The 27,897-nt window shown below is 40.2% G+C and overlaps 1 protein-coding gene across 1 annotated transcript in view; it reads right to left on the reverse strand.

Moving 5' to 3' along the window:
- The window catches only part of Clic5 (chloride intracellular channel 5), a 147,782-nt gene extending 122,959 nt beyond the window's left edge, over positions 1 to 24,823 (reverse strand). The window contains exon 1 of the mRNA XM_048805411.1: positions 24,179 to 24,823. Coding sequence (XP_048661368.1) covers positions 24,179 to 24,715 — 537 coding nt within the window. The 5' untranslated portion in view covers positions 24,716 to 24,823. The remainder of the gene's footprint in view (positions 1 to 24,178) is intronic.
- Positions 24,824 to 27,897: the final 3,074 nt, after the last annotated feature.

Consider the following 27,897-nt stretch of genomic DNA (forward strand, 5'->3'; position numbering starts at 1 on the left):
TTTTTAGTTTTCGGTAGACACAACATCTTTGTTTATATGTGGTGCTGAGGATTGAACCCGGGCCACATGCATGCCAGGCGAGCGCGCTACCACTTGAGCCACATCCCCAGCCCCAAGCCTCTTATTTTTTAAAAATTCAAATATTGAATAAATAAAGTACGTAAGTTTACCTTGTTTAAATTGTCTGAATATTTTCTTAATATCCAAATGAAAGCATTAGGAAACCTATATATATATTTCTATATTAAATGTTAAATTTGTCATTGAAATAAACCTTGGCTGCTTTATCAAGTACGAATTAATTTCTTCCCCCAATCATTTCCTGCATGATTTCAGTTTCTATAATTATAATTTTATAGGGCTTTTTTTTTTTTGCTTGGGTGTGATTTTTTTTCTTATAAACTTCTTTTTTTAACATAAATTCACTTAAATTCCCATCAAGATAGAAACAGCACTGTATGGTCCACTTAAAAGGTGGGTCAGGTGGGCCTCTGGAGAGGCTGAGCCGAGGGTCCTGATCTCCCACTTCTCCAGTACAGACGTGACCCTGAAAAACCCTAGAGGGTGCTATTTTCCTGTTTGTTATGGCTTCTGCCTTCTCCTCTCCATGGAAAAATGGAAAGAATAATAAAAGGAGGGAGGCAGATCCATCATAAACAAAACAGACTATGTATTTAAACAAAGCGTAGATTACGAGTCCCTGAGCTGAAGGGGGTGGGAGAGTATAGATAGAATCCAGATTCTTGATTGGCAGGTAAGGATGCAGAACCCTGGAAGGTCACTCTATATATTATTAATAGAGACAAACCTAGAGTCCAGACCTCAGACCCCAGACCCACTCTACTCCACTGCCTGCCTCTGTCAATGGGTGCAATTCTTCTGGAAGCATGTTCTCCCTGTTTACATGTTTTAGTCTCCAAGAATCAAGGTAGCTGACTGACAGGTGTATATTTTAGAACTGTATAACTTACAGGGATTTTGACCTTGTGACTCTACTTAGCCCACCTATAAATCATAGCTAATATTTTGTCTCAGCACCAAGACATTTGGCTGCTGCTACTAGATGAAATGGGGATGATGAAACTATTGATGGTGATGATAATGGCGCCCGCTGATTGAGTACCTAGCATAGTATTTTTACGTGCAGATACTGTGCTAGGAAATTTGCATTGGTTCATTTATTCCTTACTATAGCCTAATAAGGCATGTACTATTTTTATTCTCATTTTACAGCTAAGGAAAATGAGGATTAGAAGTTTTAAGAAGCTAGCCCTGAATCACACACCCAATAAATAGAGAACTAGATTCTAAAACCAGATTTGTCTTTATTTGCTTATCCAGCGTGTTCTCAAATACCTACAATGTATAGGAAATAAGATAGGGATGGACTTAAGATAGAGTAAGATTTGGGGTGGCAGAGATATACAGCGTTAAACTAATTTTGGAGCTTTTAGGCCGTCATATCATATAATGCAAACTCCTAATATGCTAGGATCCTGTTCTATTTGTAACTGCAAGATGGAAGAAGTTGCTTCAAAGTTTCAGGGTAACTAGCACTTAGAAGAGGCTGAGGTTAGATTCACTGCAGAGGACAGGTCAGGCAACACAAGAAAAAAATCTGAGCTGTGAAGAGGGGAAAGAGAACTATCCTTTCCCTGTGCTTCTTGAGAACATGTGTCTCCACTTTTCAGTGTGGACAATGAGGAGATGGTGGTGCATCCCACCAGAGGTGGCAGAGACGCTCTCCCTACATAACTTACATGGAGCACAAGATTTGTAACTGTGGGCTTAAAGGGAGTGGCAGGTCATCCTTCAGTCCATAGAGCATTGGATGCAGGCCCTGCCTGCTGTGTGCAATGCACCATGCTGGAAGCTGTGGGTAGGTAAAGCTAAATATGATGTATGATGCCTGCTTCCATGTGCTTGTGCTAGAGCTAGGAGAAAAGATGTCCACAACTACAATGCTTGGTGCAAAAGAGCGCTCTCATCTATGTGAGGTGCTGCCTAAATCCAAAAGCAGGTATAAGTCCAGGAGTTGTCTCTGGAATGCTCTTTGAGGATTCTTTCTTGCAAAAGAAAAAATGTTTTACAAAAGATTCCTTGTGACGGTCCCAGACTTTTTGACTAATAGCAAAATAAACACCTTTATGAAAATAACTACCTCAAACCATATTTATGCATTGGCATGAATGTGCTTAGCAGATTCTTTTCCAAGAGCAATGCTCAAAAAGAGTGCACAGGGAGGCGAGGACCAGGACAGGAAAAGCAGGAAGTAGGATCAGGGAATCTGTGGCTTCTGAAGGACTGATTTTACCTACCTTGTAACTTTATTTTAAAACCAAGTCTGTCCAGAAATTTGCATAAATTAGGACATTTCATGCTGTGCAAAATTTGAATTCTTTTGCTTTCTGTATTGTTGTAAACTTTCATGGCACAGTTAAAAGGTAAATGGAGATTTGGTGACTGTGTTAGTCCGTGTTTTGTGTCTGTGACCAAAATACATGACGAGAACAATTTAGAAGAGGAAAGATTTATTTTGGCTCAGGGTTTCAGAAGATCAGACCATGGTCGGCTGCCTCCATCGCTCTGGTCTGGAGGTGAGGCAGAACATCAAGGTAGAAACCTCATGGAAGAAAGGAGTGGCAGAGGAAAGCTGCTCAGCTCAAGGCAGCTGAGGAGGAGAAGGAGGTGGGGAGGGAGGGAAAAAAGAAGGAAAGAAGGAAGAAAGAGCCAAGGAGAAGACAAACCTTCCCAGGGTGCAATCCCAGGGACCTGCTAGGTTCCTGCCTCCTGTAAGTCCTTGCAAACATTGACAGATTCATCCATCTCATGGAATAATCCACTGATAAGGTCAGAGTCCTCATGATCCAATCATTGCCTAAAAGTCTTACCTCTGAATCTTGCTACAATGGGGACAGATGATGCTTTCAACACACGAGCCTTTTGGGAGACATTCCAGATTCAAACCATAACAGTGAAGTTTTGCTTTCCATCTGGAGAGTAGACCCACTGGTCAGTGGTGGCAATGTGGATTTCTTTGGCTGAGCCTGGATGAGACTGTTTTAATAATTTGATTCTCTCATTAAACAAGCCATCTATTTCTCTCGGTTTGTCTTTTGAAGACCATAGAGTCGCTAAAGGTATAAAAATGCCTATCAAGAGATTGCTAGGATTACCATACAATGAATGAAAGCCATCATCTAAATTTCATCCTATTGATGCCAAAAAAAGTAAAAAATCAACATCTTGAATTTAAGGTATCTTAGAAAAGTCATCTGACAATGAAAATCAAATCTAAAACATGTAAGTCATCAGGGGCTGCAAGAGATTCATCAGAGCCAAAGACTTCATTCTTGGACACTCAACTTCCCCAGAACCCTGCTGGCAGTGGGTACACTTGCCATAAATAAATCATTCTGAGTTTGCTGACCTAGAGCTGTGAATGGGCTGTCCTTCCCTGGCCTCTGCTCTCCTGTGAGAGTAAAATGTCCTTTGAATTTTTAATGCCACCCCCAAGACTGTGTGTCAAGTTTCCACAAAGTTTGCCAGAGGAATTAGCTTCTTTTAAAATAGGCAGTTCCAAGAGGTCAGAGAACAAGCAGATTTGAAGGCGATTTTTAAAATTGTCTGATCCAACATACCACATCTTACATTTTCAGGAAAAAATAAAAATAACAGTTTCTAGAATTTTACACCTGGTCTGACATATTGGAATTTACTTGATTTAACACAATAAACTGGAGTTATGATGACTTCTTGCTTCCTTCCTGTCTTTCCTCTGACAGCTGTGGGAACTGCCTGCCCAGGGGAGCATGACGCATCCTGGACCTACTCAGAGAGAGTGTGACTTCATAAACTCTTGCAGCAGAAGGCAGCTGCTGGCCCATTCTCCATGACTCTGGGGACCAAGAAGCCATTGGCCTCCTATCAATGCCCCTGTTAACATAGCCTCCTTGTCAAGGTTCTCAATTTGGGGATCTTTTGTGAGTTCATGTTCCATGGTTCCATCTTTATCAAGTAATACCCCTGATTTGAAAGCTGATGAAAATATAATTCATGATTATTCAAATTCAAGGTAATTTGAATCTTCTTTTTAGAAAATGCATACCTACTTTTTAAATTTAGCAAATAACTATGAATGACAAGTATTTTTTTAAAAAAATATAGAGACATAAAAAGAAGAAAAAAATTGACAAGCACCTATAAGTTCATTATGAAAATATAACCTCTGTTAAAATTTGACATATTCCCTACCTATACGTCTTCTACACAAGGTTTTAAAATTATATCTTTTAAAATTAAAATTTATACTACATTACTCATTGATTTTTACTATGATCCCACTAACTTCTGCATCTTATTTTATTCTATGAAATAACATTCATAAAATTTCTCACATGTCCTGGTCATTGGAAGCACTGGAAAAGTAAAGCACAGTAAATGTGAACACTTGATATTATTATCTGTCAAAAACAAGCTCCAGCAGTCACTGTAACTGTGTGGATTCAGGTGTCAGCATTTTGGGGTAGGTGGAGGGAAGGCTAGAGCTGAAGAGAGATTGCCAGAATTACCCCATAGTTGCCTGAACCATCATCCACTACTAGGACTTGGACGAAACATCAGTTGGCATTGAAAGTAAAGAAGCAAACTGAACTTGATTTCTGGAAATGAATTTTGCCTTATTCACTCCTGGAAACCAATTCCCTCAACTCTGATGTGCAATTTTTCTATTGCAGTTTTAGTTCATGCTACTGTGCAGTGAAGATGTTCTCCAAGGTTCCCCCCTCCTCCTCCCACAGCCTCTGAAGCTTTCTTGTCTGCTGCAAAGACCTTCCTAGTCAAAGTGACCAGCAAGAAAAGCTCATGAATTCCACCTCGATGTTAATGAAATAAACAATGGAGCATTAACATGATTTCTTTTAAACAACCAGTGACTGCTGACTGGAAGAAGATGGAAGGTGGAAAGCCTCTTCAGAGTCTGATTGCCTGCTATTGCCTGCTCTGGGATTACACATTTTCCTTAACTTAGTGGGAATCTGAATGGTCCATTCAGCAGTCCCTTATGAGACCCCATCGCTTATCTGAAACACACTTGTTTTTTATTTCCAATTGGGTGTATACCCCACATTGATTTTGATAAAGGTTGTTTGAAACAGTATCCATTTAGAGTAGCTTTAATATTCTTCTGTTAAGAGCAGTCATTTCCTCAAAGAGATGCATGTGACAGAAAAATCTAACACACAGCGGGTGTTTGTTCCTAATAGACTTGAGCAGAAGACAGCAGGGTATTGCTAACCCTCACTTCATGCTCAGAGGAAGTGTGGAGGCCTCAAGATGGTTCAATATTATTTGTTTCCCAATCTCGACAGAGCCATCTGTTTATAGATTTGTTTGGTATAGGAAGAAGTTTAGAATAGTCTGATTGAGCCCAAGGAGGACTTATTGTGACACTCATAAAACTCAAAATTGATGGGAAATGATATGGCTTAATTATATTGTTATATAATGTGCATGGGTGAATAAGTAACAATGAACCCAACCATTATGTACAATTATAATGCATCAATAAAAAATATGGTTAAAAAAAACCAAACACTCAAAATCCAGGACCTCTCATTTCCCCTGGTCCCTTCCAAGACACAGAAAGGGACCTACCCCAGTATTCACATCATCATTGCTTTTTGTAAAATTTGCAAGCATGAGATATTGGAAGTACAATTGGTTAAGGCCAAATCTCTTTTCACTGCAGTTCCCCTCTGTTATGTTTCCTCTAGCATCAGGAGGTATTGGGGTAGCCATGGACATTCGGAGGACTTCACTGAATGGGAAGTTAAATTAGGAACAGAGCTTAGGTTTAGTGAGATATATTTGTGTGGCCTTACGTCATTTGTGGCAACAGCTATGTTATTGTTAACTCTCCTGGTAAGAGACTAGTTTCCAGCAACACTATGGACACCCATTGGGCTGACAGCCCAGGTCATGGCTCACAGGTGCAAGGTCCTACAGAAATAGAAATTGTATTCTATGGCACCAGCACCAAAAGTATGCAGGCCATGGAGGAGGAGCAAGGTTTGAAGTATAGAATTATAACCCAGACTATGGGAAGTTGCAAAAATAGATAGTTGCATTTTTGCAACCATATATCAATACTAAAATCCAAATTTTGATGGATTTTGCCTGTAGAGAAAATATACTAGCTTTTTCTTCTCCCATAAATAGGAGTAAATAGGGATATTATGAAATCATTGTCAAACAAAGGGGCAATCAACGTGTATGCTGTCAAAAAGAACCCCAGAAAGTATTGTAGATGAATTAATAAAATAGTAGCTTCTATTATTTCTTTATTTTCCTTATTTAAAATTAATAAAATATTAAGCTACTTTTCTGGATTTTTTTATATCTGTGGTATATAACAGAGTTTTAAATGTTTATAATTTGTTTTGATTACTTTTCTTAGTTTAATATTCTAATATATTATTATTCCATAATATATAATTATTATTATTATTATTTTATATTCATAAAATTGTGCATGTTTGTGGAGCAGGGCCCTTTGATTGCATGAGTTTCAGGCTTGACAACACTCAGGGTCTGGCCCTGCTGCCCATCCACCTGGGAACATGATTAGGCCCTGAGTCTCCTCCATGCTCCTAATTTCAAATGCTCTCTCCTCTTACCCCTTGGCCTCACATACAGTCCCCAACTTCTTTGCTTTGTGTTCCATATCTGACCTTGGCTCTTGCCTGCCTTGCTTTACACAACACTCACCATCCCCCGCCCCCGCCAGGCCCCTGCTCAAGCCCTGCCCTGCTCCTCTAGTTCCTGACTCCAAGCCCTGGTCAGAGCCCTGGACTTCCCCCTGGCAGTGGGGACAGTATCACGCAGTTTAGCCGGTGGGAAGTTGGCAAATTGATCAGGTGCCACTTGTCTCCAGGAGGAGAATTGGCCCAGAGCCTGAGGTGTTGGGTCAGTTAAACGTATTGTGGTGGATTAACTTCAGAATGCATTGTCCAGACCCTGGCAACAGCATGGGAAATGGACTCTTCCTAATTGGCAGGCAATGCTAAAGTTCAGACTAAATCTAATTTGAGAATTCAAATTTGAGAATTTGAAAACCACAGTGGTCAAGGCAAGGGAGGACAAACAAAGGAAGCTGCTGTTGAAAAGCACCTTCCTAAAGGCTTCCTGTCTCAATTTCCTCTAAGTTCCTAGGATAAGGTAGATGAGACAAGATAAGACACTGACTCCTCTAATGGTATTTTGCTTTGCAAAGGAAGCAGCTTAGGGCTGCTTCACAGGGAGACATTCAGGGAAAAACCCTAGAATCTCATTCATAATTGTACTTTCCCCATCCTGGGAAAATGGATGGTTTTCGTCCTTTAAATAATATTTTTAACCTATGTCCAAGCGTAACATCTCCCAGTTGATAGCAGTAAAAATGAGTGATAAAGAAGCAACTATTACCTGATCAAAAGAATCCTTGTGATCAAATCTTATCCCTGCTACAAGAACTTAATCTCCACCCGCTACCCATCTTCCCTCCCTTCCCTCCCCTCTTCTCTACTTTTTCTTTTCTTTTCTAGAAAACAGGGAAAGTAGGTAATATAAGAGACAATGGGAGTAGCCAACCACTGGACTGTCTTCAGAGAGGAGTTTAAATGCACTCACATCACAAGTAGAATAACATATAGATAAAAAAAAATGTGGATTTTGGAGACTTCCACACCCAGATATGGGTCCCAGTTTCAACACAACCTTCAGATCCAGGCAAGAGCCACAGCCGTAGATATCCTGGCTGTGGGAATAATCAGAACTTATTTCAACAAGTGAAAAAACATTGGGTTGCATAAACCATTCCAGGGGCAGGAATGTAGATTCAATATAGACCAAAATTTTCATTTGTCATCAGCTTTGACAGGCTGTGTAAATAGCCTCAGGCAGAAAGGTCAGGATGCATCAATTCCAATGCATGGCATATTGTAACTACTGTTTCCAGAATGAGAAATGCTGAGTTAAACAAGACACAAGTGTTCTTGACTGAGTTCTCTGCTCCTGTTATAGGTTAATATGTACTGTGAATCTATAGGGGAAGAGGAAGTAGATAATGTTTCTCGAATTTCTTAAGCCATATAACCTTTTTTTTTCTTGGTGGAATATCTCAAGGAACTAATCTCTGCGGGATGTATTTTTGTAAATAATCAGTAGAAGATCCCACCATGCCTATTGCCCATGCACAGCCTCCATGGCAAACCAACCACTTTAGGGTTTCCTGGGTGTCACTGGGCTGTTTAGCTGCTCACTCATTAATCCCTTTCCATGTTTCTTGGTGTCCCTGTGGGTCTTTGGGTCCACACCCCTATCCAGAACCACCAAAATTTATCTTACTGACAGTAACTGTCCCTGCAGTTGTGGGCAGAGCCAGCCTCTACCACAGAGATGTCTTGTGTTCTGGTTCTGACTATTTGGTTAAATTGAATTTTACAGCATCGACATAAATAAAAAAGGGGAGGCTTTTGAAACGATCTTTTAAATGGAAAACAAGACAACAAACCATTTGCCTGAAGACAAAATAAACTCGGTCTCCTGACACGTCTGTCTACATGATTTCGTTACTCCTGCTAATTAGAGACGGGGCTCACTGATGGCCAAGATTGAATCACCCAGCGTTAGGGCAGAGTTCCTAACAGATGCCAGACCAATTTGCTGCTCTGTAAACCATAGAAATTAAAACCTTAATAGGTGCCCTGCTCTTCCAAAACATAGGAATATTATTTTAAGACTAAATAAGAGTTGTTGCCAGGGAAATGGGTATTTTCTCTTTTGCTTCTTAGCCGCAAAAGCATAGGCTCTGAGACACTTTAGACATGGCACCAGATATATTTCAAGCAGAACCCTCTCAACTGGTCCCCTTTTTTTCTTGGTGTTTTTAAGGTTAAGAAACTGCTCTCCACATTTACAACAGATTCTTCAATTTGTATTTGAGACATGAAGCATATACCTCAAAGTATCCTAAGATGACAAAAAATAAGAAAGAAAACAGTAACTGCTCCCCAAAATCATTATATGTGAGTTTGTGTGTGTGCATGTGTGTATGTATATCTGTCTGTCTTTCTGTGTGCATTCTCTTCCTTGAGGACTCTTTGAGGTAAAAGGGCAGAATTTCTGAAAGTAGAAAATTGTAACTACAAAGAAAAGTTGTTCTGTCTAGACATCACCAACACCTCCCATTTTCTGACTACTTAGAATACTTAACAGAACCACCCAGTCGTGGATTACCAGCCTTCTAGTGTTTGCTGTTTCTCCGGCTCCCCAGCACTTGGCTCCTTCAGGTGGAGAGCAGTGCACTAGCCCAGGCCCCGCCCCAGGCAGAGGTCAGTCTTCATTCCAGGCTGGTTGATTGACGACTGGGAGAGTGGAGACCTGCCTGCTGGCTCTGCCCCTACCATTGTCATAGGTGGCAAATGACTGAAGCTCTCTGGGCCACAGTTTCTACAGGTGGAAAACAAACAAGTTGGATCAAATGACATCCATGGTCTCTTCCAGATCTAGGGACCTCTCAGTGTCTGTGTCTCTATCTCAAGGTCTTCTCTTGCCCAGGGATGGTGAACTGCCTCAGCCCTGGGTCCACACCCTGTAAATGATTCGGGTTTCTTTCCTTCTTTTCTCAGTGTTCTTCTCCCTGTTATTGTTGCTCAGGCCATCTCTATGTGCAGGACGACTGGCAACCGCCATGTGAAGTGTTTAAAGAATGTTCAGACGTCTTTATGTTCTAACTCCTGCGACCCAGTAATTGAATTTCACAACAATAATAATTCCTTCTGTTCATTTAGTGCTTTACATTTGAAAAAAATACTGTCTCATATTTTATATGAGATACAACTGCCTTATAAAATGGAAGGAGCAGATATGATGCCTATCTTAGAGATATGGAGATCGGAGCTCAGAGAAGTATATCCGCATGTCTCAGATGGTTTTGCTTGCCTGAGTTTGGCCTGTGTATTCTTTCCATTACACTCACTGTGTGAGATAAGGCATTTCCACAGTGAAGTAAAGGTGCTCCTTGTGTAGGGTTGGGGGGGAGTATTTAGGACCATTGACTCAGTATCCTTTTGCACATACATACAGCAAACATGTCTTCTGCATTCCCAGAGCTTTTGCATACCAGTAAATTCAGTATTTTCCAGTATATATATATATATTTTTTTTTTTCGAATGTTAACAGGATGAGATTTCCCTGAAAACAAAGAAATTCTTGTGGTCAAATAATTGGGATAGTCTCAATTCTGCAACCTCTCTTTGAGATTTGCAATCCATATTTGCAAATTAAAGGTGCTGAGATGTCCTGCAGTCAAGAGCCCTGTTTAAATACTTGAAATTCACCAGTTCCCAAACTGCATGTAGGAACCTTAGTTCATACACGATGACTAAAAGATCACTGCCCGCAGATTCTTCTGAGACCCTGCTGAAATCAGAGTATAGACGTATGGAGAAGAATGACCTTAAAACAGCAAAGAAAATGAGATGGGGTCACTGATGGACAAAGGGTTTAGACGAACTTGTGGAATAGAGAAGGCAGCTTGGAGCATGTTGACTGGAGATACAGAACAGAAAACTCTGTAGCCCAGAATAAATCCCAAGGAAGCTGCAAAGGAAGAGAAGGGGACCATGTATATGGCTTTCCAGGCCCTTGAAGAAGCTGTAGGCTTGGAACTGGCCAGTCCATAGTGGGTAAGAGATGTGATATAGATTCAAGTGGAGGGACTCTCTGAAAATCCATCTTAGGAGCACTGTGTGGGACAGTAGCCCTCTGCCACCTCTCAGCTCTGAGCAGAGCACTGGAAGCCTGGCATTCATCCCTGGGCTCTCAATTGAAGCCTCTGATGGTCTGGGGACAGCTCATGCTTCCCGTGTAGCTGTGGCAGTGCCAGGGTAAAGCCTTTCTTACTCTGGTGTTTGGAGATCTATCCCCCTCCTGTTTACCCTCAAGGAAAAATGATTGGCTTGGCCTCTCCAATGTCTCTGCCCTCATAATGTGGCATGGAAAGCTTGGGAAAGGACCATCCAGAGAAAATATCAGAGTTTTTAAAATAAAGATGACTGTTAAAAGCAACAATGTACTAGAAGAGCTAGAAAATACAGAAAATATCTAAGACCATAAGAGAAAACAACCAACCAACCAACCAAGGAGAAAACATGAGACATAAGAAAAGACAGAAGCCAAACACAGAAAAGCCAACATCCAAGAGATGAGAGTTATAGAAAGAGACTACAGAGAAAGGAGGGCAGGGCCTGATGCACAGTGCATGGTCAGAACACTCATTCATGCACCAGACTCCAGCCAGGCCAAGTCCCTGCCCGGTGACAGCCCAACATTCTATGGGGCAGACAGACAACCAGTAAATAAATGCAATGCCCGGAAAGAAAACCAGAGGATAAGAAAACAGCAATATAGAGGTTCTACTTAGCTGTCCTGGATATGACATTTAGCAGAGACTCTGAAGCTAGGAACTAAGCCAGGTTCACTCAACATTTGCTAAGTGACAAAAAGGTTCCAAGTATGCAGGTAGAAGAGAGATAAGTGTTGAGCGCCTCTGTAAACTGAGGGGTTTCACCAGATAATCTTTGAGACCTGTCATAATTTAGAAAGTACCCTTTCCTCCCACCTAGCAAATCCACTTTAATCACCGAGGTTGGCAGCAGCCATCCCAGGAAATACACCATGTCTCACAACGTGCTGAAAATACCAGGCCCCGCTTTATCAGGCTCTGGGCTGCTTCTCTCAGCAAACTATTTTCTCTGAGCTTCCCTGGGAGCTGGGGTTTTATACTGTGTCTATTTTTAGTTGTGGTGCGCAGTGGCTGCTGGGATCAATTGCCTCAGGAGTCTGATGAGAACTTTACCCCGGGGAGAGGCATTCCATTCTGTAACACTGCCCTGAAGAGCTCTCTAACTTGAGATTTGACAGTTTACAATCTTGGAGGACTAGATACTGCTTCATGAAATGTTAAGATCAGGTGACTTTGCCATGTACTCTGAGGTCAGCAAGAAATTGTCCAAAGTGATTTTGGTCAGAGGATTAATAGTTCCCATTCAAACTTTTTATTGAGATAAAATAAACATTTTTTTTTTTTCTGCAGGGGTGGGTGGATATTGATGCTTGGAATGTCCTGGTTGGGGGAGGTTGGGGAATGCTGCCCCACCTACTGATTTTTCATGAGGGCATCCATCATCTGTGCCCATAACTGCATGGTTTATCAAACAAAACGGGCAGGCATTCAGGAAAGCAATCCTAAAGGTCTGGTTGGAAGATTCTGGCAGGTCTGTGCTTCTTTCTCTGTCCAGAGGTAATAAGAGAAACACTGACTGTAAAGCCCACCATGGCCAAAATCATCTTCCCCCCAGTACACTTCTGACCTTATGATTTCCTTGTTCAACCCCCAGCAGCTCCCTGCTGCAGAACAAAACCAAACAGACTCTAAAAGTTTCAACTTCTATTCCAAGACTGTCTATAGTCCAGGTCAATCCCCACGTATAAATGTATTTGTCTCCTATCTCCACTTTCATCCCCCTATACTCCATCCCAATACGTTAGTGAAATTTCCCTACAAATGTGTGGTACGGTTGAATATCACTTATCTGAAACGCTTGGGACCAGAAGTATATCTCTCCCACTGAGCTGAAAGTCTTTGAAGCAAGGTCTATCACAGAGGACTAGCACAGAGGACTAGCACAGAGTTCAGCTAGCATAGAGGACTCACTCGATGAAGGACAGCCACCACTTTAACATATGCTGTGCTAGACAATTATGGAAGACACAGAGCTGAACAGGAAAGGCAAGTTCCATGATCGCCTTGGCAACTTGGCAAGACCATCTCAAAAATAAATAAATAAATAAAAAGGGCTGGAAATTTTGTTCAGCAGTAGCCCTGGGTCCAATCCTATGGTATGTACCTTACATAAGGAAAATCATATGAGTTTCATCTTTTCCTTTCTCTCTCTTTTTTTCTTTTTTTCTTTCCCTCCCTCCCTCCNCATCATCCCATCCCATCCCTCCCTCCCTCCCTCCCTCCCTCCCTTCCTTCCTTCCTTCCTTCCTTCCTTCCTTCCTTTCGTACTGGGATTGGACCCAAGGCAGCTCTACCACTGAACAAAATTCCCAGCCCTTTTTATTTTTTATTTTTTTGAGATGGTCTTGCCAAGTTGCCAAGGCTATCCTGGAACTTTCAATCTTCCTGTCTCCATCTTCTGAGCTACTGTGCCCAACTGTTTAACTATGTTTTTTCCAATGAGAACAAATTCTTAATTGATGCTGAATTTTATAAAGGAATTTTGCTACAAGGAAAAAAAAAGATACCTACCATAGTCAAATTCCTAGAGACAGAAAGAATGGTGATTTCCAGAGACTGGAGCAGGGGAGATTTTATATAATGAGTACAGAGTTTCAGCGTTGCATGGTAAGAGTTCCCTGGGTACAGTGGTGATCATGATAGAGAAGCAATGTGAAATTAAATATATTTAATGCCTCTGAACTGAACAATTACTAATGGTTATGACGTTAAATTTTATGTCTATTTTACTGAAGCTCTAAAAATGATGAAATGGAGGCATAGAGATGTAAAGTAACTTGACCAAGGCATCAAACTAGAAAGGGACAGTGCTTGGATTTCAGCCTGTTCATCCACTTTTTTTGTTTTGGTTTTGTCCAGGTGGGTCATCTTTCCCCATTGTATAAAGGCTGTTCCTCAGGACTAATCATTGACCCTCTGGACAGAGGAAGGACTAGGCGCCCCTGCGGACAAATGAAGTAAAGTAAGGTGCCCTGGCCCCACAGAAGCATCCCTGTAGGGGCCTGATAGCCCAGGTGGGCTTGGCTGAATGCCAGCTTCTTCCCCACCCCCTTAGCCAAGTGCCCTGCTGTGTGGTAAGTCTGCATAGTGATGTATGAAGCCCTGGTCCCAGATCCCAAGCACCAACGCTGCAACTCTTCCCAGTTCTCTGCTCCATGATGCTGCACTGGTAGCTGTCAGCCAGTGCAATGAGGTATGGAAATCAGCAAATTCTAAAAAGGAGCATTTCCCTCCACCAGAGAGCCATTGTTAACCGTTTACTGCCAAACCCTTGTGAACCATGTACTCGAAAGCCTTGTTTCCCAATATTCCACTGTCTTCTGGGATGACCCTGTTTCCATCAGTGACTACAGCTATTAACTCTACAAGCCAATGGAATCCCTATTTCTAATCTTGTCCTTCTTTTGAGTTTCTTACTCAAATGTCTCCTACTAGGCAGATCAACCTGTAGAGTCCAAGGGCACATTAAAATATTGAAAATTGCTGTACATGGTGGCAAACACCTGTAACGCCAGAAGATCAGGAGGCTGAGGCAGGAAGATCACGAGTTCAAAACCAGCTTCAGCAACTTAGCGAGGCCCTAAGCAACTCAGTGAAATCCTGTCTCTAAATAAAATACAAAAAATGGTTGGAGATGTGGCTCAGTGATGAAGCACCCCTAGGTTCCATCCCTGGTGCCAACAAAGAAAAAAAAATGAAAACAGCCTCTCTTCCACTCCTTCCTTCCCCCAAGCGCTTGCTCTTCCCTAATTAGTGGTGTTGTAATTCCCACAATCTTCCACATTCAACTGGGCACCATGTCTCAGAAGTTCTTTCTCCTACAGGGTTTTCAAAGTTATTCTCATTGCTTCTTATTTCACTGCTACTTTTGTTAGTTTAGACCCTCATCATCTCTTACCTGTGGTACTGTGTCGCATACATTTTTTTTTGGTACCAGAGACTGAATACAGGGGTGTTTAACCACTGAGCCACATCCCCAGCGGGGGGCCCCCCCCACTTTTTTGTATTTTATTTAGAGACAGAGTCTTGTTCAGTTGCTTAGGGCCTTGCTAGGTTGCAGAAGCTGGCTTTGAACTTGTGATCCTCCTGCCTCAGCCTCCCAAGCCGCTGGGATTACAGGCATGTGCCACCTGTGCCCAGCTTGTTACCTACTCTTTATCTCAGCCTGCTAACTGCTGTGCCAGCTTCCATCCTCCTCACTGTGCCTGAGATACCTTTGTATACAAACATAATCAAGCCATTATTCTGCTTAATGTTAGGTGAATCCCTGTGCTTACAGGTAAAGTTTAGCCTCCTTCATTGTCACAGAGTCTTCACCGGAAGTTACCAACCTTGATTTTCAGCATCATCTATTTACTCTCCCCTTCCTCCGACGCAAACTCTGTGAGCCACTTGCTGATCCCAAATAACCCTGAGACGACTGCCACTACCTGACTGGCTTCTCTCCTGTTCCGACTGAGTTTCTTTATGACCCACTCCCATGTTGAGTTGTGAGTACATCCTCTCTCTTCCTGAAGAATTGCTCACTCCTTCCCCTCACAGTATTATATCATATGGCTACATTTGTGGGGAAGATAAGGGTGTTCCTCATCTCACCTTGCAAGTCCTTTCTTAATTTTTATAATTTCAGTAACCTAGCAGGATACCTGCCACTTACCAGATTCTAAATGATCTTAATAATACAGAGACACAAAGTTAAAATTGAAATAAAATGATTTTTGCTCTCCATTTGCAGCTCTACTGTGCTTATTTTGTACCATGCATCATATATTCTAAAACTTGACTCTACCAGGACTCTAGTATTAATTTGTATATCCTTCATGTGTTAATCCTTCCTCCTGAACCAGCTGATCAGAGCCTCATTTAAAGGGGCCCTACCTTGGACTGTTTTTCTACCTCTCACACTGTCTGCACATGAAGTGCAGAGTACAGATTCAATAAAGATGTATCCATCTGTTGATTCAAGATGTATTAAAGGGCAGATAGGGAAGTACAGGAAATTAATCTGAGGCTCATTATTGCAGTTATAAATTTTGTATTATGGAGTTAGAACTCACTATACTCACAAGATAGTTGTTCAACCTTGATCTTCATCTTTTCTGAGTATTTGTAACAACTCCCTCTCCCACTCCAGATGTCCTTCTTATTTTAACTTGGTAAGACTATTTGTGTGTGTCTGTCTCTCTGTGTGTGTGTGTGTGTGTATCAATAATTATTTAATATCATTGGCTATCTGTTAAGTTGTTTAGATTGGGGATGAGGATGGTCAAATGAAGGATTCTGATCTTTCTGTCTGCATTTGGCCTTCATCACTGGAGTGGTAACATCTTTAGTTCTCAAGGTTTTGCATCTCTGATAATAGATCCCCTTGCCTCAGATAGACTTTCAGTGGGCCTGAGTTTTGCCAAATGGATGGTGATAGCTTTAATGAGATTTGCAAGAGTTGATTCTAGTTACGTAGTTTTGTATAAATATTATCATTTAAAATCAATTGATTCATACAAAATTATATCATAGACCCTTTTTAGCAAAGTGGATAATTTTCATGGTTGTGTCTTTATTCTTACGGACATGAGCATTCTTCTGTCTCACTAAACCAAATCACCTACCATACTAGAATAAAGCCTAAAGAAGGGCCTGTGGCTACATGACTGATTGGATTTCATCTCAGAGCTGAACACATATCTGATCATCCTACAACAACACTGTCCTGTGGAATGTCTTGTGATGACCGTAAAGTTCCACATCTGCACTTCCCAATGTAGTAGCCAGTAGCCAGACATGGCTGTTGAGCACTTGAAATATGGTGGGTGTGACCGAAGAACTAAAATTTTGACTAATATAAACTTAAATAGCCATTAGTGGCTAATGGCTACCATTTTGAATACTGCAATTCTAGAAGAACCAAACTAATTTTCAGAGAGTTGTTATTGTCAACATTAAAAGACTACCTGCCACATTATTTCCTTCCCTGTCACCACAGAAGAACATAACAAAATATTTCTGTAAAGGGAAAAACATGCTGTCCTGTTTTGGTCCAGTGAACAATAAGTACTCTTGCCAGTTATTTATTGCCACCTTGCATGTTTACCTTGAGGGTGTGATCACTGAAACCTGAGAACATCAGTTGTTTCCTAAACAATGTACCCTCTTGTTGATTGGCTGTTGCCATTGACTGTTGCCTACCCAGGCCTGTGGGTAGACACTGATGGCTTTTGACAGGCCTGGGCACTACTGTTGACCTCAAGGCTCATGGAAGGAGGTGAGAGGGTTCTGCAGTTAAAGCATAAAAATGAGCCTACTTTCAAGTCTGACTTTCTAATCTTTGTCCTCATAAGAATGTGCAAGTCACTTAGCATCTGCACTAAAACACATGTTCTGCTCACAGTCTCTAATTTTGAGGAATGTCATCCATCTTGAAGCGGAGCTGCCTGACAATGCATCTTTCTCATGTGCACATTACAATTCCTACATTCTGGGTATTGGGACTCAGGTATCAGAATATAACTTGAGAGCAGAATTCCATTTTGGCAGTAATAAAATCCATTTTTCCTACAATTTTCCAAAGGAATTCACCTCTTAAATGGTAAGAGGGTTTAAAATGAGACTTGTATCAGCGAATGATTAGTTAGGACATCTGTTTTTTTTCTATTTCCTCATTGCTGAGAACTTAAAGATATAAGACAAAGATTTTGCAAAAGACAGCAAGAAGAAGAATCAGAAAAGAACCTTTTGCAAGAAGGCCAAAATATTTTGCTGTATCTGTTATCCTATCATGTCACTTTAATGTCATTATCATTGGATTTTAGTCCAGTTGAGCTGTACTCTAAATTTTAATTCAAAAGAAGCCAATTTTCTGGGAAGAAAGAAAAAGAGAAACCAAGGTCTTAAAGTCAGTCGCAACAACCTGCACTTTTGGTCAAAACAGAGTAAAAGAAATCAAATTTTCCCTTGACAACTAGAATATTACTAGCAGAAAAACTATAGGAAGTGACAGTTTTCAAAAATTGGGAACAGATAGCACAGGGCCAAATAAAGGCTGGCAGTCTCTCTAAGTTGATTAGAAAATGGAGTTTGGAGTTTGAGTTGATTGGGGCAGCTAGAATTTGCAGATAAAAATATCAAAGAAGATGGGGGAGAGAGAGAGAGAGAGCATGTCCATACTCTAAATCTGCAGATGAGTCCCCTTGAAACTTTGGCTAAGTTCTGATCTGCATATGCACGTAAAGAAACAACCGAGTGTGGGGAAAGAATTGGAAATCAGAAGCAGAAACAATCCTAGAGTCTCACATTAAATCTGCTAATAGTTTGTGTTCTCAGAAGGCAGAGCAAAAATACCTCTGTTATATTTTGTCCCTGGTAAGTGGAGTTCTCCCTCTCTGCTTCCTTGTCACCATGTCCTGAGCTGTTTCCTCCACCACACCCTTCTGCCACGATGCTCTCTGCCTCTTCTCAGGCCCAGAGCTATGGAGTCTGCTGTCTGTGGACTGAGAGCTCTGAAACTATGAGCCCAAATAAACTTTTCCTACTCTACGTTGTTCTTGTCAGGATTTTGGGTCTCAGCGGTGACCAAGCTGACTAAAACAATCTCTTGTTGCAGAAATCGATGGGTAGAATCCTCCGAAGGATATTGCTTCAGTAGTGGAGTCAAATTAGCTCTAGCAGAGGGCTCTTCTGGACTCATCCTTACAAAGCCAAAAAGAAGCTTCTAAAGATCCAATTCATGCAAAGTAACTTCCCTGCATTCTAGAATGAGGCCTAACATATTTTTAAAGGAATACAGCAAAATCTAGTATCCAACAACTTTGTCTGGAAACCAAAATATATTACCAGAGTATGCAAATTACAAAAAAATGCAACCTTAAAATCAACAGGAAAAAATCAATGTATAGATGGCTAAAATAGCAAAATTATTATATACGGATATTAAAATTGCTGTATAAACACACACCATATGCACAATAAGGTAGAAGAATACATATTGAGGTGAAATTGATGATAGATTGAACAACTTATATTAAACAACAAGTAACTTTTGGATCAATCCTGGGGCTTCATGCATGCTGGGCAAATGCTCTACCACCGAGCTACATCTCCAGCCCTTTTTATTTTATTTTATTTTATTTTATTTTATTTTTTATTTTGACATAGTGTCTTGCTAAGTTGACCAGGACTGGCCTTGAACTCATGATCCTACTGCCTCAGCAACCAGAGTCACTGGGATTACAGGTGTGCAGCACCACACCTGGCTAACAACAAATAACTGGAAGGACAAATTAAGAAACTCACTGATTAGAAGAAGAAGAAGAAAAAAGAGGAGGAGGAGGAGGAGGAGGAGGAGAACAGAATAACCCTGACTCTATCACATACAGTGAATTTGCAAGGGGGGAAATAACTCTTTACACCAAGAAATCTCTAGTAAGGATGGTTTCACTGCTGAATTCTATCAAGCTCTTAAGACATCATGACCCTAGGTACATGTATGAAGACACAAATGGTGTGACTCTACTTGGTGTACAACCAGAGACATGAAAAATTGGGCTCCATTTGTGTCCTATGAATCAAAATGCATTCTGCTGTCATGTATTAGAATAAATAAATAAATAAATAAATAAATAAATAAATAAATAAAAAGACAGAATACCAATTTCACAAAACACTCTTTCAGAAAACAGAAAAAAGGAAAGACATGCCCAGCTCATTTTATGAGGTGAGCATTATCCTAGAACCAAAAGCAAATAAATTAAAATAAATGCACAGAATAATACACATCATGAACACCTGTGCAAAAAATCTTTTCACAAAACCATATCAACTCAAATCTAGAAATATATAAAATAACAAATCATGTTCCTACTGCCTCAGCAACCAGAGTCACTGGGATTACAGGTGTGCAGAAATGAAAGGGTGGCTTACTATTTGAAAATCAATCGATATATTTAGCATTCAAAGAAAGGAAGGATACGAGAAAGGGGGAGGGAAGGGAAGAAGGAAGAAAAAAAGGAAAGGAAACAAACCATAATTTTGACAATATGCATAATGAATGTGAGATAGATCAGAGAACTGAAGTTATAAAATTTTTAGATAAAAACAGGAAAAAAATTTTGGAGTGGGATGTGGCTCAGTGTGGAGTGCCTACCTAGCATATGTGAGATCCTGGGTTTGATCCCCAGTACTGGAAACACACACACACACACACACACACACACACACTTCATGACTCTGGGTTAGACAAACATTTCTTAGGACACAAAAAGCACAAACTATGGAAAAAATTGATAAATAGATGCTATGGTTTGGATATGGTTTGGGTGTGTCCCTCAAAGACTTATGTGGTGGAGGCTTGGTCCCCAGTGCACTGGCATTGAGGTGGTAGTAGTCCCTTGAAGACATGATTAGATCACAAAGGAATTGCACCTAGGAGGAATTAATGTAGTTCTCATGGGACTGTGTTGCTTCCTTGCTCACACAGGTGTCCCTTCTGGACATAGTTTGTTTCCTCTCCACTTCTCCACCATATTCTGACAACTAGATGGCACACCATGCTCTTTGGACTTTCCAGCCAGCAGAATCATGAGCCAAAAACATTTTTTCTTCGTAAATTACCCAGAATCAGGTAATCTGTTATAGTACTCATTTTTGTAGGTTCACAAAGCAAACTAAGACAATGGACTATCTTAAAATAAAAATGAGAAAAACTCTGCTCTTCAAAAGATACTGTTATAAAAATAAAAATCAAGCCACAAACTTTTAAACTACTTTCAAAAAATTTATCTGAGAAAGAAATTATATATTGAATATATAAAGAACTTTTATAATTTAGTAGTAAGGAGACAAAATACTTAAAGGATAATAATAATAATAAGCAAAATATCTGAATAGATACTTCACCAAAGAAGACATAAGAATGGGTAATAAATGTACAAAAAGATGCTCAGCATCATTAGTAACTAGAAAAATGAATACTAAAACTGAAGTAAAATACTGTCATACATATACCACTATGCCCACAATTTAAGAGACTGGTAAGGCCAAGGACTGGAAAGAACACAACTAGAAGTCTCATGCTAATTTTGGCAACTACTTTGAAACAATCTGAAAAAATTTTTAAAATAAGTTTCACTGACCATGTAACTTAATAATTCTACTCTTAAGCACTTACCCAAGAGAAATGAAAACATAATCAATACAAAACTCATACGTTTATTGAAGCCTCCTTATTAATAGTCAAAAGCTGGGGAGAATCCAAGTGCACATCAGCTGCCAAATGCATAAACAAATTATGGTAGATACGTGTGATTGAGTACTATTCAGAAATAGAAAGGAACCAACAACTGATATATATATATATATATATATATATATATATATATATATATATATATATATNCACACACACACACACTTCATGACTCTGGGTTAGACAAAAATTTCTTAGGACACAAAAAGCACAAACTATGGAAAAAATTATGAAAGAAACCATATCCAAAGACTACATAGAATTGAATTCCATTTGTATGATATTTTTGAAAAGACAAAACTATAGAGATAGAAAGAAGAGGCCTGGAGGGAGTTTTTTCCTGTTGTGGTAGAAAAGTTCTATGTCACGGTTACAAGACTGAATGCCTTTGTCAAAGTTCATAGAAGTGTACACTTATGTTGTGAATTTTAAAGTGTCTGGATTCCATTGAAATAAATGAGACCCCCCCTCAAAGCAAGGTGCATGATAGAGTATGTGGTGTAATAACTTCTGTATTAAATAAAAGGAAAACAAAAAGAGAATTTCAAATTTATAAACTTAGACCCATAATTGCCAGAAAAGTGCACAGAAAACTTGGGGAAGCATGTTCAATGGAAATGTTTAGAACGGCTTGCCTCAGGAGGTAGAAATGGGATGTCTGAGGGAGTATGGTTCCAGAGTGACCCTTTTGTGCTTTTTGAATTGTGAACCATGCAAATAACCTAAGAGAAGGTTCTGGGCTCATCTCATTCAATAGTGTCTGGGAAACATTGCCTGCCTGGCCTTCCCTGCTAGGTTGAAAAATGGCTCCTAATATGTCCATGCCCTCATCCTTAGAAGCTGTGAATGTTAAACATGGTAGAAAGCACTTGCAGATGTGAATGAATCAAAGATCTTAAAATGGGGAGATCACCCTGAATTACCCAAGTGGGATAATCTAATCATATCAGTCCATAAAACAGATACAGGAGGAGTCACATCAGAGGAAGGCAAGGCGATGATTGACATGGGCCATGCAGTCAGCTTCCAGAAATGGCAAAGAGAAGGAATGCTCCCCTTGAGCCAACAGCAGGAACACAGCCTTCCGCAGCCTTGATTTTAGCCCATTCACTTGATCCAGGTTTGTGACCCCCAGAGATAGAAGAGAACATTTGTGATATTTTCAAGTCACTAAGCTTTTGCTCAATTGTTACAGCACCAGTAACAAGTGAATGCCCTCATATCCTGGTTTCTATTTCTTTCTAACATGACTGCCACTAGCCACATTCTCTATTTGCTTATTTCTTTGTCTCTCAGTTTTTTCTCTCACTACAGTGCAAAGTGCAAGGGAGGTAGGACTTTGTTTTTCTGCATTGTTATAAAACCAGTGCCTGCCACAATAGCTGTTTCAGGAATAAATGAATGATATATTTAACTAATTTAGTAGTTGGTCAACACTCTGAAATGATTAAGCCTCAAAAACATGTTGGTTGATGGGAGCTAAGACATAAGTTCAAGGCCAGCAGGGGCAGTTTCATGAGACTTTGATCCAAAATAAAATTTTTAAAAAGCAGGGGATGAAACTCAGTAGTATAGTGCTTGCACCTGGCATGCATAGGGCCTGGGTTCAATCCCTAGTAACTAACACACATACACACACACACACACACACACACACACAACACACCATTGGTTGAGCATATAGTTATAAACCTGCTTTCCTGCTATTTTCTTTCTATCTTTTTCAGTGATACCTGGGATTGAACCAGAAGCACTTTACTACTGAGTCACATCCCAGCCCCTTTTTAATTTTTTTTTTTTAAATTTTGAGGCAAGGTCCCTCTGAGTTGTTTAGGGCCTCGCTAAGTTGTTGAGGCTGGCTTTGAACTTGTGATCCTTCTACCTCAGCCTCTCTAGCCGCTGGCATTACAGGCGTGAGCCACCGCGCCCAGCTTCTGCCTGCTATTTTCACTGACATGGCTAGTACAGGTAAGAACAGATACAAATGGATACAGGTGTAGATGCAACCCAAATGGAGGAAACCCAGCCTGCACAGCCATTAATCCTTCTAGGAACATGGTGAACCATAGAGTCCCCTCCAGTGTGGGAGTCTAGCACCTTCCACAGAGGTCAGAGGAGAAAGGAACCCAAAAAGGTCACTTTATAAAAGACACTTACAGTAAAATAAAGAACACACAAAACAGTTAAAGTACAAAGTAGAATACATTAAAGTATTCAATTTATTCATCTAGTAAAAAAAGTGTATTTCATTAGATTATTGAAACCAGGAAGGGGAGAAATGACTGTGTATTGTAGGTTCATAGTAGTAATCATTTTTATTAGTAAGAAAGAGCAATATTCACTAATTTTGTCTTCTTATTCAAAAATTCATGTAAAGATGAATATTCTATGTATGGAAGTGTTGGAAAAAAATGTTGCCATCTTGTTTAATAAGGGATAATTCTTTTTATTATGAATTTCACTTTATACTTTGATAATAATATTCATGATCATGAGCAGTCTAATACAAAGATCACCAAACTTTTAGTTTCAGTATTATAAGCATTAAATATTAACATGCAGCTAGCATTTTAATACCACTGAAATCATTTTACTTCATCAGAATTTCAGTTATATTGGAGCCAAAGAGCAAGTTCTGTTACGGAGATAGTATTTATTGACCATGTAATCTGAAGTATCTCTGACCTTAGAAACGCAAGGAGGAAACTTTAGCACCTGACTGTAGATTTGACTTTCTCCTACAAGCCTTGGTTTCTTTTTGATGAAGGAAATTTAATGTGACAGCCAAATGCACTTAACTTGAGCAGGAATTTATGCTCACTTGTACAAATTCTTAAAAAGTGCTTTGCCCGTTGTTTATAGAAGTCAATAATAAAATATACATTTAAAATGTACTTTCCAATTCTTGTGGTTTGGGGAGTCCTAGGTACCTTCTGAAATGACTGGTTTAATCAGACTTATCCTTAAGAATATATGGGGAGTCCAGGAGCATGGAACACGCACATCTCCCTTGTCACTCAAAGCAAACTAAAACAGCAGTGACGTCACCTTGTCTCCTATGTGTGCAAGTGTCTGCCAGAGCAGCTCTTACCTTCACAAACAGGAAAATCTCAGGGTTCTTGGAAACTGTTTGATTTTTTTCCAAATCATCAGTTTCAGAATAGGAGATGGGGGAGTCCTTGCTGGCGAAGAAGGTCTGGCAGCACTGGATGGTGAAGCTTGCAGGAGAAGGCATGTCTTCCTTTATCCTGCTTCCATTTTCCTGTGGCTCCTCAGGGCAGCCCCCATGGTCCTGGAATGGTGAATGGAACTCTTCCACTGAGATGTCCCCATCCTCCTGGAGGTCCACTGGTTGAGGATCCTGGACCTCAGGGCACACCTCATCTGGCAGGAGGTAGTCTTCTACTTCTGCTTGGGAAGAGCCCAACCCGTTCTCTTCCTCCCTAACAGCATAGACTGACACAGAATCGTATTCGTGGTTTTGCAGCCCAGCGGCATACAAGGTGTTTTCTGGTCTGCCATCTTCCTGGACAGCATCATATAAAGGACTTGCATTATCTTCTGGAACCTCATATATCCTGTCTTTCTGGATTGTGTCGTAGATGTTGCTGTAGTCTTCATCATTCATGTTTGTGGATCTGCTAGTTCCTTCTGCAGGCGAGCTGGAGAGATCTGAAATGAGGAAAGGGCTAGAAGATGCTGCTCCGTCTTGCAGAGGAATCAGTGGGCTTTTGAAACACAGCAACCAGCCACAGCTCTCAATGACAGGTCTCTAACAATCATTTACCTGAGGCTTTAATAAGCAAACCGCAAGTCCACTGGACAGGAGTCGAAGTTTACACACTCAGTTAACTCTTTCACTCCTAAAGATATTGTCAACAAGACTCTGGGATTTTTCTTATTGTCAGTATCTCCAAGATTCTCCAGATAAACCAGAGGTTGAATTGTATTATCATCCCAGAGTACCCTAAAATTATTAATATTTAGCCATTTGTCACTAATGTCCCTCTTCCAGTTGCCTCCCAGCAGTGACAACATTGAAGAAGTTCCTGAAATCCGGTGGAGATGGATAGTTCTCCCCAATGGTAACCCATCTATCCCAGCCAAATCTATCGCACAAATCAATTCTTTGTGAATTGGAAAACTGCAATGACTGAGTTATACATGTCCCTGTTAGATAATGAATTCCATTTACATTTCTTATCTGGAAACACCATTAGGTACTTTAATGGCAGAAGGAAAAGAAGATAAATGCTCTGGTCTATGGGCACATCAGGACAGACCACTCAAATGACACTCAAAGGTTTATGGCTTTGATTTTTATTTTCCCCTCTTCAATCTGTGTGGTCATCATAGTCAACAAAATATTCACTAAAGATCCTCTTATGTACAGGATACTGAACTGAAAACTAGAGAAAAGAAGTCAAAGATGCAGTCTTTGTTATTAGGAGATTTTAGATGTAGTTGGGAGACCAAGAAGAGAAACTAAAACTTTAACAGCCACCAAAACAAAAACAATAAAAATATATAAGGTTTTTTAGTGCAAGTACAATTGTCCAAGTTTGAAATAAGTAGTAAAGACCAGTCCTCTGCAGGCGCGGAGGGCACGTGCTCTTTGGTTTCAATGTGGTGCTCTCTGTTCTGCCAATGCCCGCTTCCCTTCACCATGCCATCTACATCTTTCTTTTTGAAGTGACAGCTCAGATGGTCACAAAGGGACTCTAATGCCTAGAAATCATGTAAAATTGAGAAGTGTTACTACTTTGGTTGACAGGCTTCAAAACATTTGGTGGCATCTTAATGGCAACACTCTTATATTTATTCTCGGGTACTAGTACTGAATCCAGAAATGCTCTGAAGGGAACTTGAGCAGCATTTAAAAAATTCTAGCTTTTGAGACAGATTAAAAGATGGGCAAGGGGAAAGAGGCTAGAGGCATATTTTAATGGCTATCAACACTAGCCCTTTATGTTACTGAAAAGGAAGCTTTAAGAGGTAAAAAATATCTGATAAATTACCTTTGGTTTCATTATTAGACATTTATAACTGAATGATCCCAGCATAAATTCTCCTTATGATTTTAGATCTGGAGATAACCTAACAGCTCATTCAGTCTGACATTGTATTGCCCATTTGAAAAACACGGAACTCAGAAAAGGGAAGTACCTGGTCCAATTTCACAGAGAGCTGACAGCAGAACTGAATTCAGCTGTGGTATTTTTTCTTTCTTTCTTTTAATTTTTTTTTTAGTTATACATGCACACGATATCTTTATTTTGTTTATTTTCATGTGGTGTTGAGATTCGAACCCAGTGCCTCACCTGTGCGAGGCAAGCACTCTGCCACTGAGCCACAACTCAGCCCTCAGTTGTGGTTTTTAAACTTCAAACTGATTTTGGTGAGCTTTCTGTTATGCACTCCTTTAATTTAGTGTTTCCCAGTCATTTTTCCATGATCACAACCCATCTACCCCTGCCCCTGGAAAGTAAGTTTTGTTGTTGTTATTGTTGTTTTGCCTCCCAAGAACAAAGTTTCACTTCTTTGGGAGGTAGATTTTTCCTTTTGAAAATGCATGCCTGATGCTAAAACACTTAGCATGTATCAATCTATATTGTGTCATTCTGTATGTGTCATTCTATATTTTGACCAAAGGGTCACATTCAGTCATGTCTGCATATGTGTAGAGCAGTTATTGGATTCTCACAATGACCCAGTGAGGCAGAATGAGGCTGGTTAAGTTTATTTAGGCCCAAGATCACCTAGTGTATAAATCAGGTCAGCCTGTAATCCCATATCTGAACACACCTGTTATGATTGACAATCACAAGTTGTACTATGAAGCAAGCCATATCACTTTCTGTTCGATATCTGCTGTGGTTCCTCATTTCTCTCAGTAAAAGCCAAAGTCCTTACAATTACCCTCAGGGTCCTATGTAATTTAGACTGGCTCCCCACACCTGCTTTTCTGCTTGCTTTAGACAATCTGGCCTTGTTGCTATGCCTGGAACACTCTAGAACGCTCCCATTAGAGGACCTTTACATCGGCCGTTCTCTAATGGGAATACATTTACCCTGGATATCTGCAGACTCAATTCCTCCAACTTTTGTAAGTTTTTGCTTCTATGTCCACTTCTCAGTGAGACCATCCTGTTAACAATAACAATCCATCCCAGTTCTCATTCCCACCCCTCCCCATTACTGAAAACCCTTACCCTGCCTTTTCTTCCTCTTTATCCTACCACCTACCACCTTCTAATAAGATATATACTTCAGGTCAGCCCACACCTGTAATCCCAGCGGCTCTGGACACTGAGGCAGTAGGATAGCAAGTTCAAAGCCAGCCTCTGCAATGGCGAGGTGCTAAACAACTCATTGAGACCCTGTCTCTAAATAAAATACAAAATAGGGATGGGGATGTGGCTCAGTGTTTGAGTTCCCCTGAGTTCAATCTCAGGTACTAAAAAATACACACACACACACATGCACACACACACACACACATTTAGTATGTCTAAAGTTTATTCTCCATCTCCTCCATTTAGAACATAAAACCAACGTGGGCACAGTCCTTGGTCTGCTTTTTTATCATTATTTCAAGCACTTAGAACAATGTCTGACTCATACCAAATGCTCAGTACATATCCTTTGAATGAATTTTGGTAATTGTTCGATATCTGTATCCTCCACTGGACATGGGAACAGGTACATTATTTAATTGCTCATCACTATGTATCTAAAGTCAAACAGATATCTGACACATAATAGATGCTTACTAAACATTTGCTAAATAAATAAATTAAATGAGTAGAT

The sequence above is a fragment of the Marmota marmota genome, unplaced genomic scaffold (genome assembly GCF_001458135.2).
Source record: "Marmota marmota marmota unplaced genomic scaffold, marMar, whole genome shotgun sequence".
In the NCBI taxonomy this organism is placed as follows: domain Eukaryota; kingdom Metazoa; phylum Chordata; class Mammalia; order Rodentia; family Sciuridae; genus Marmota; species Marmota marmota.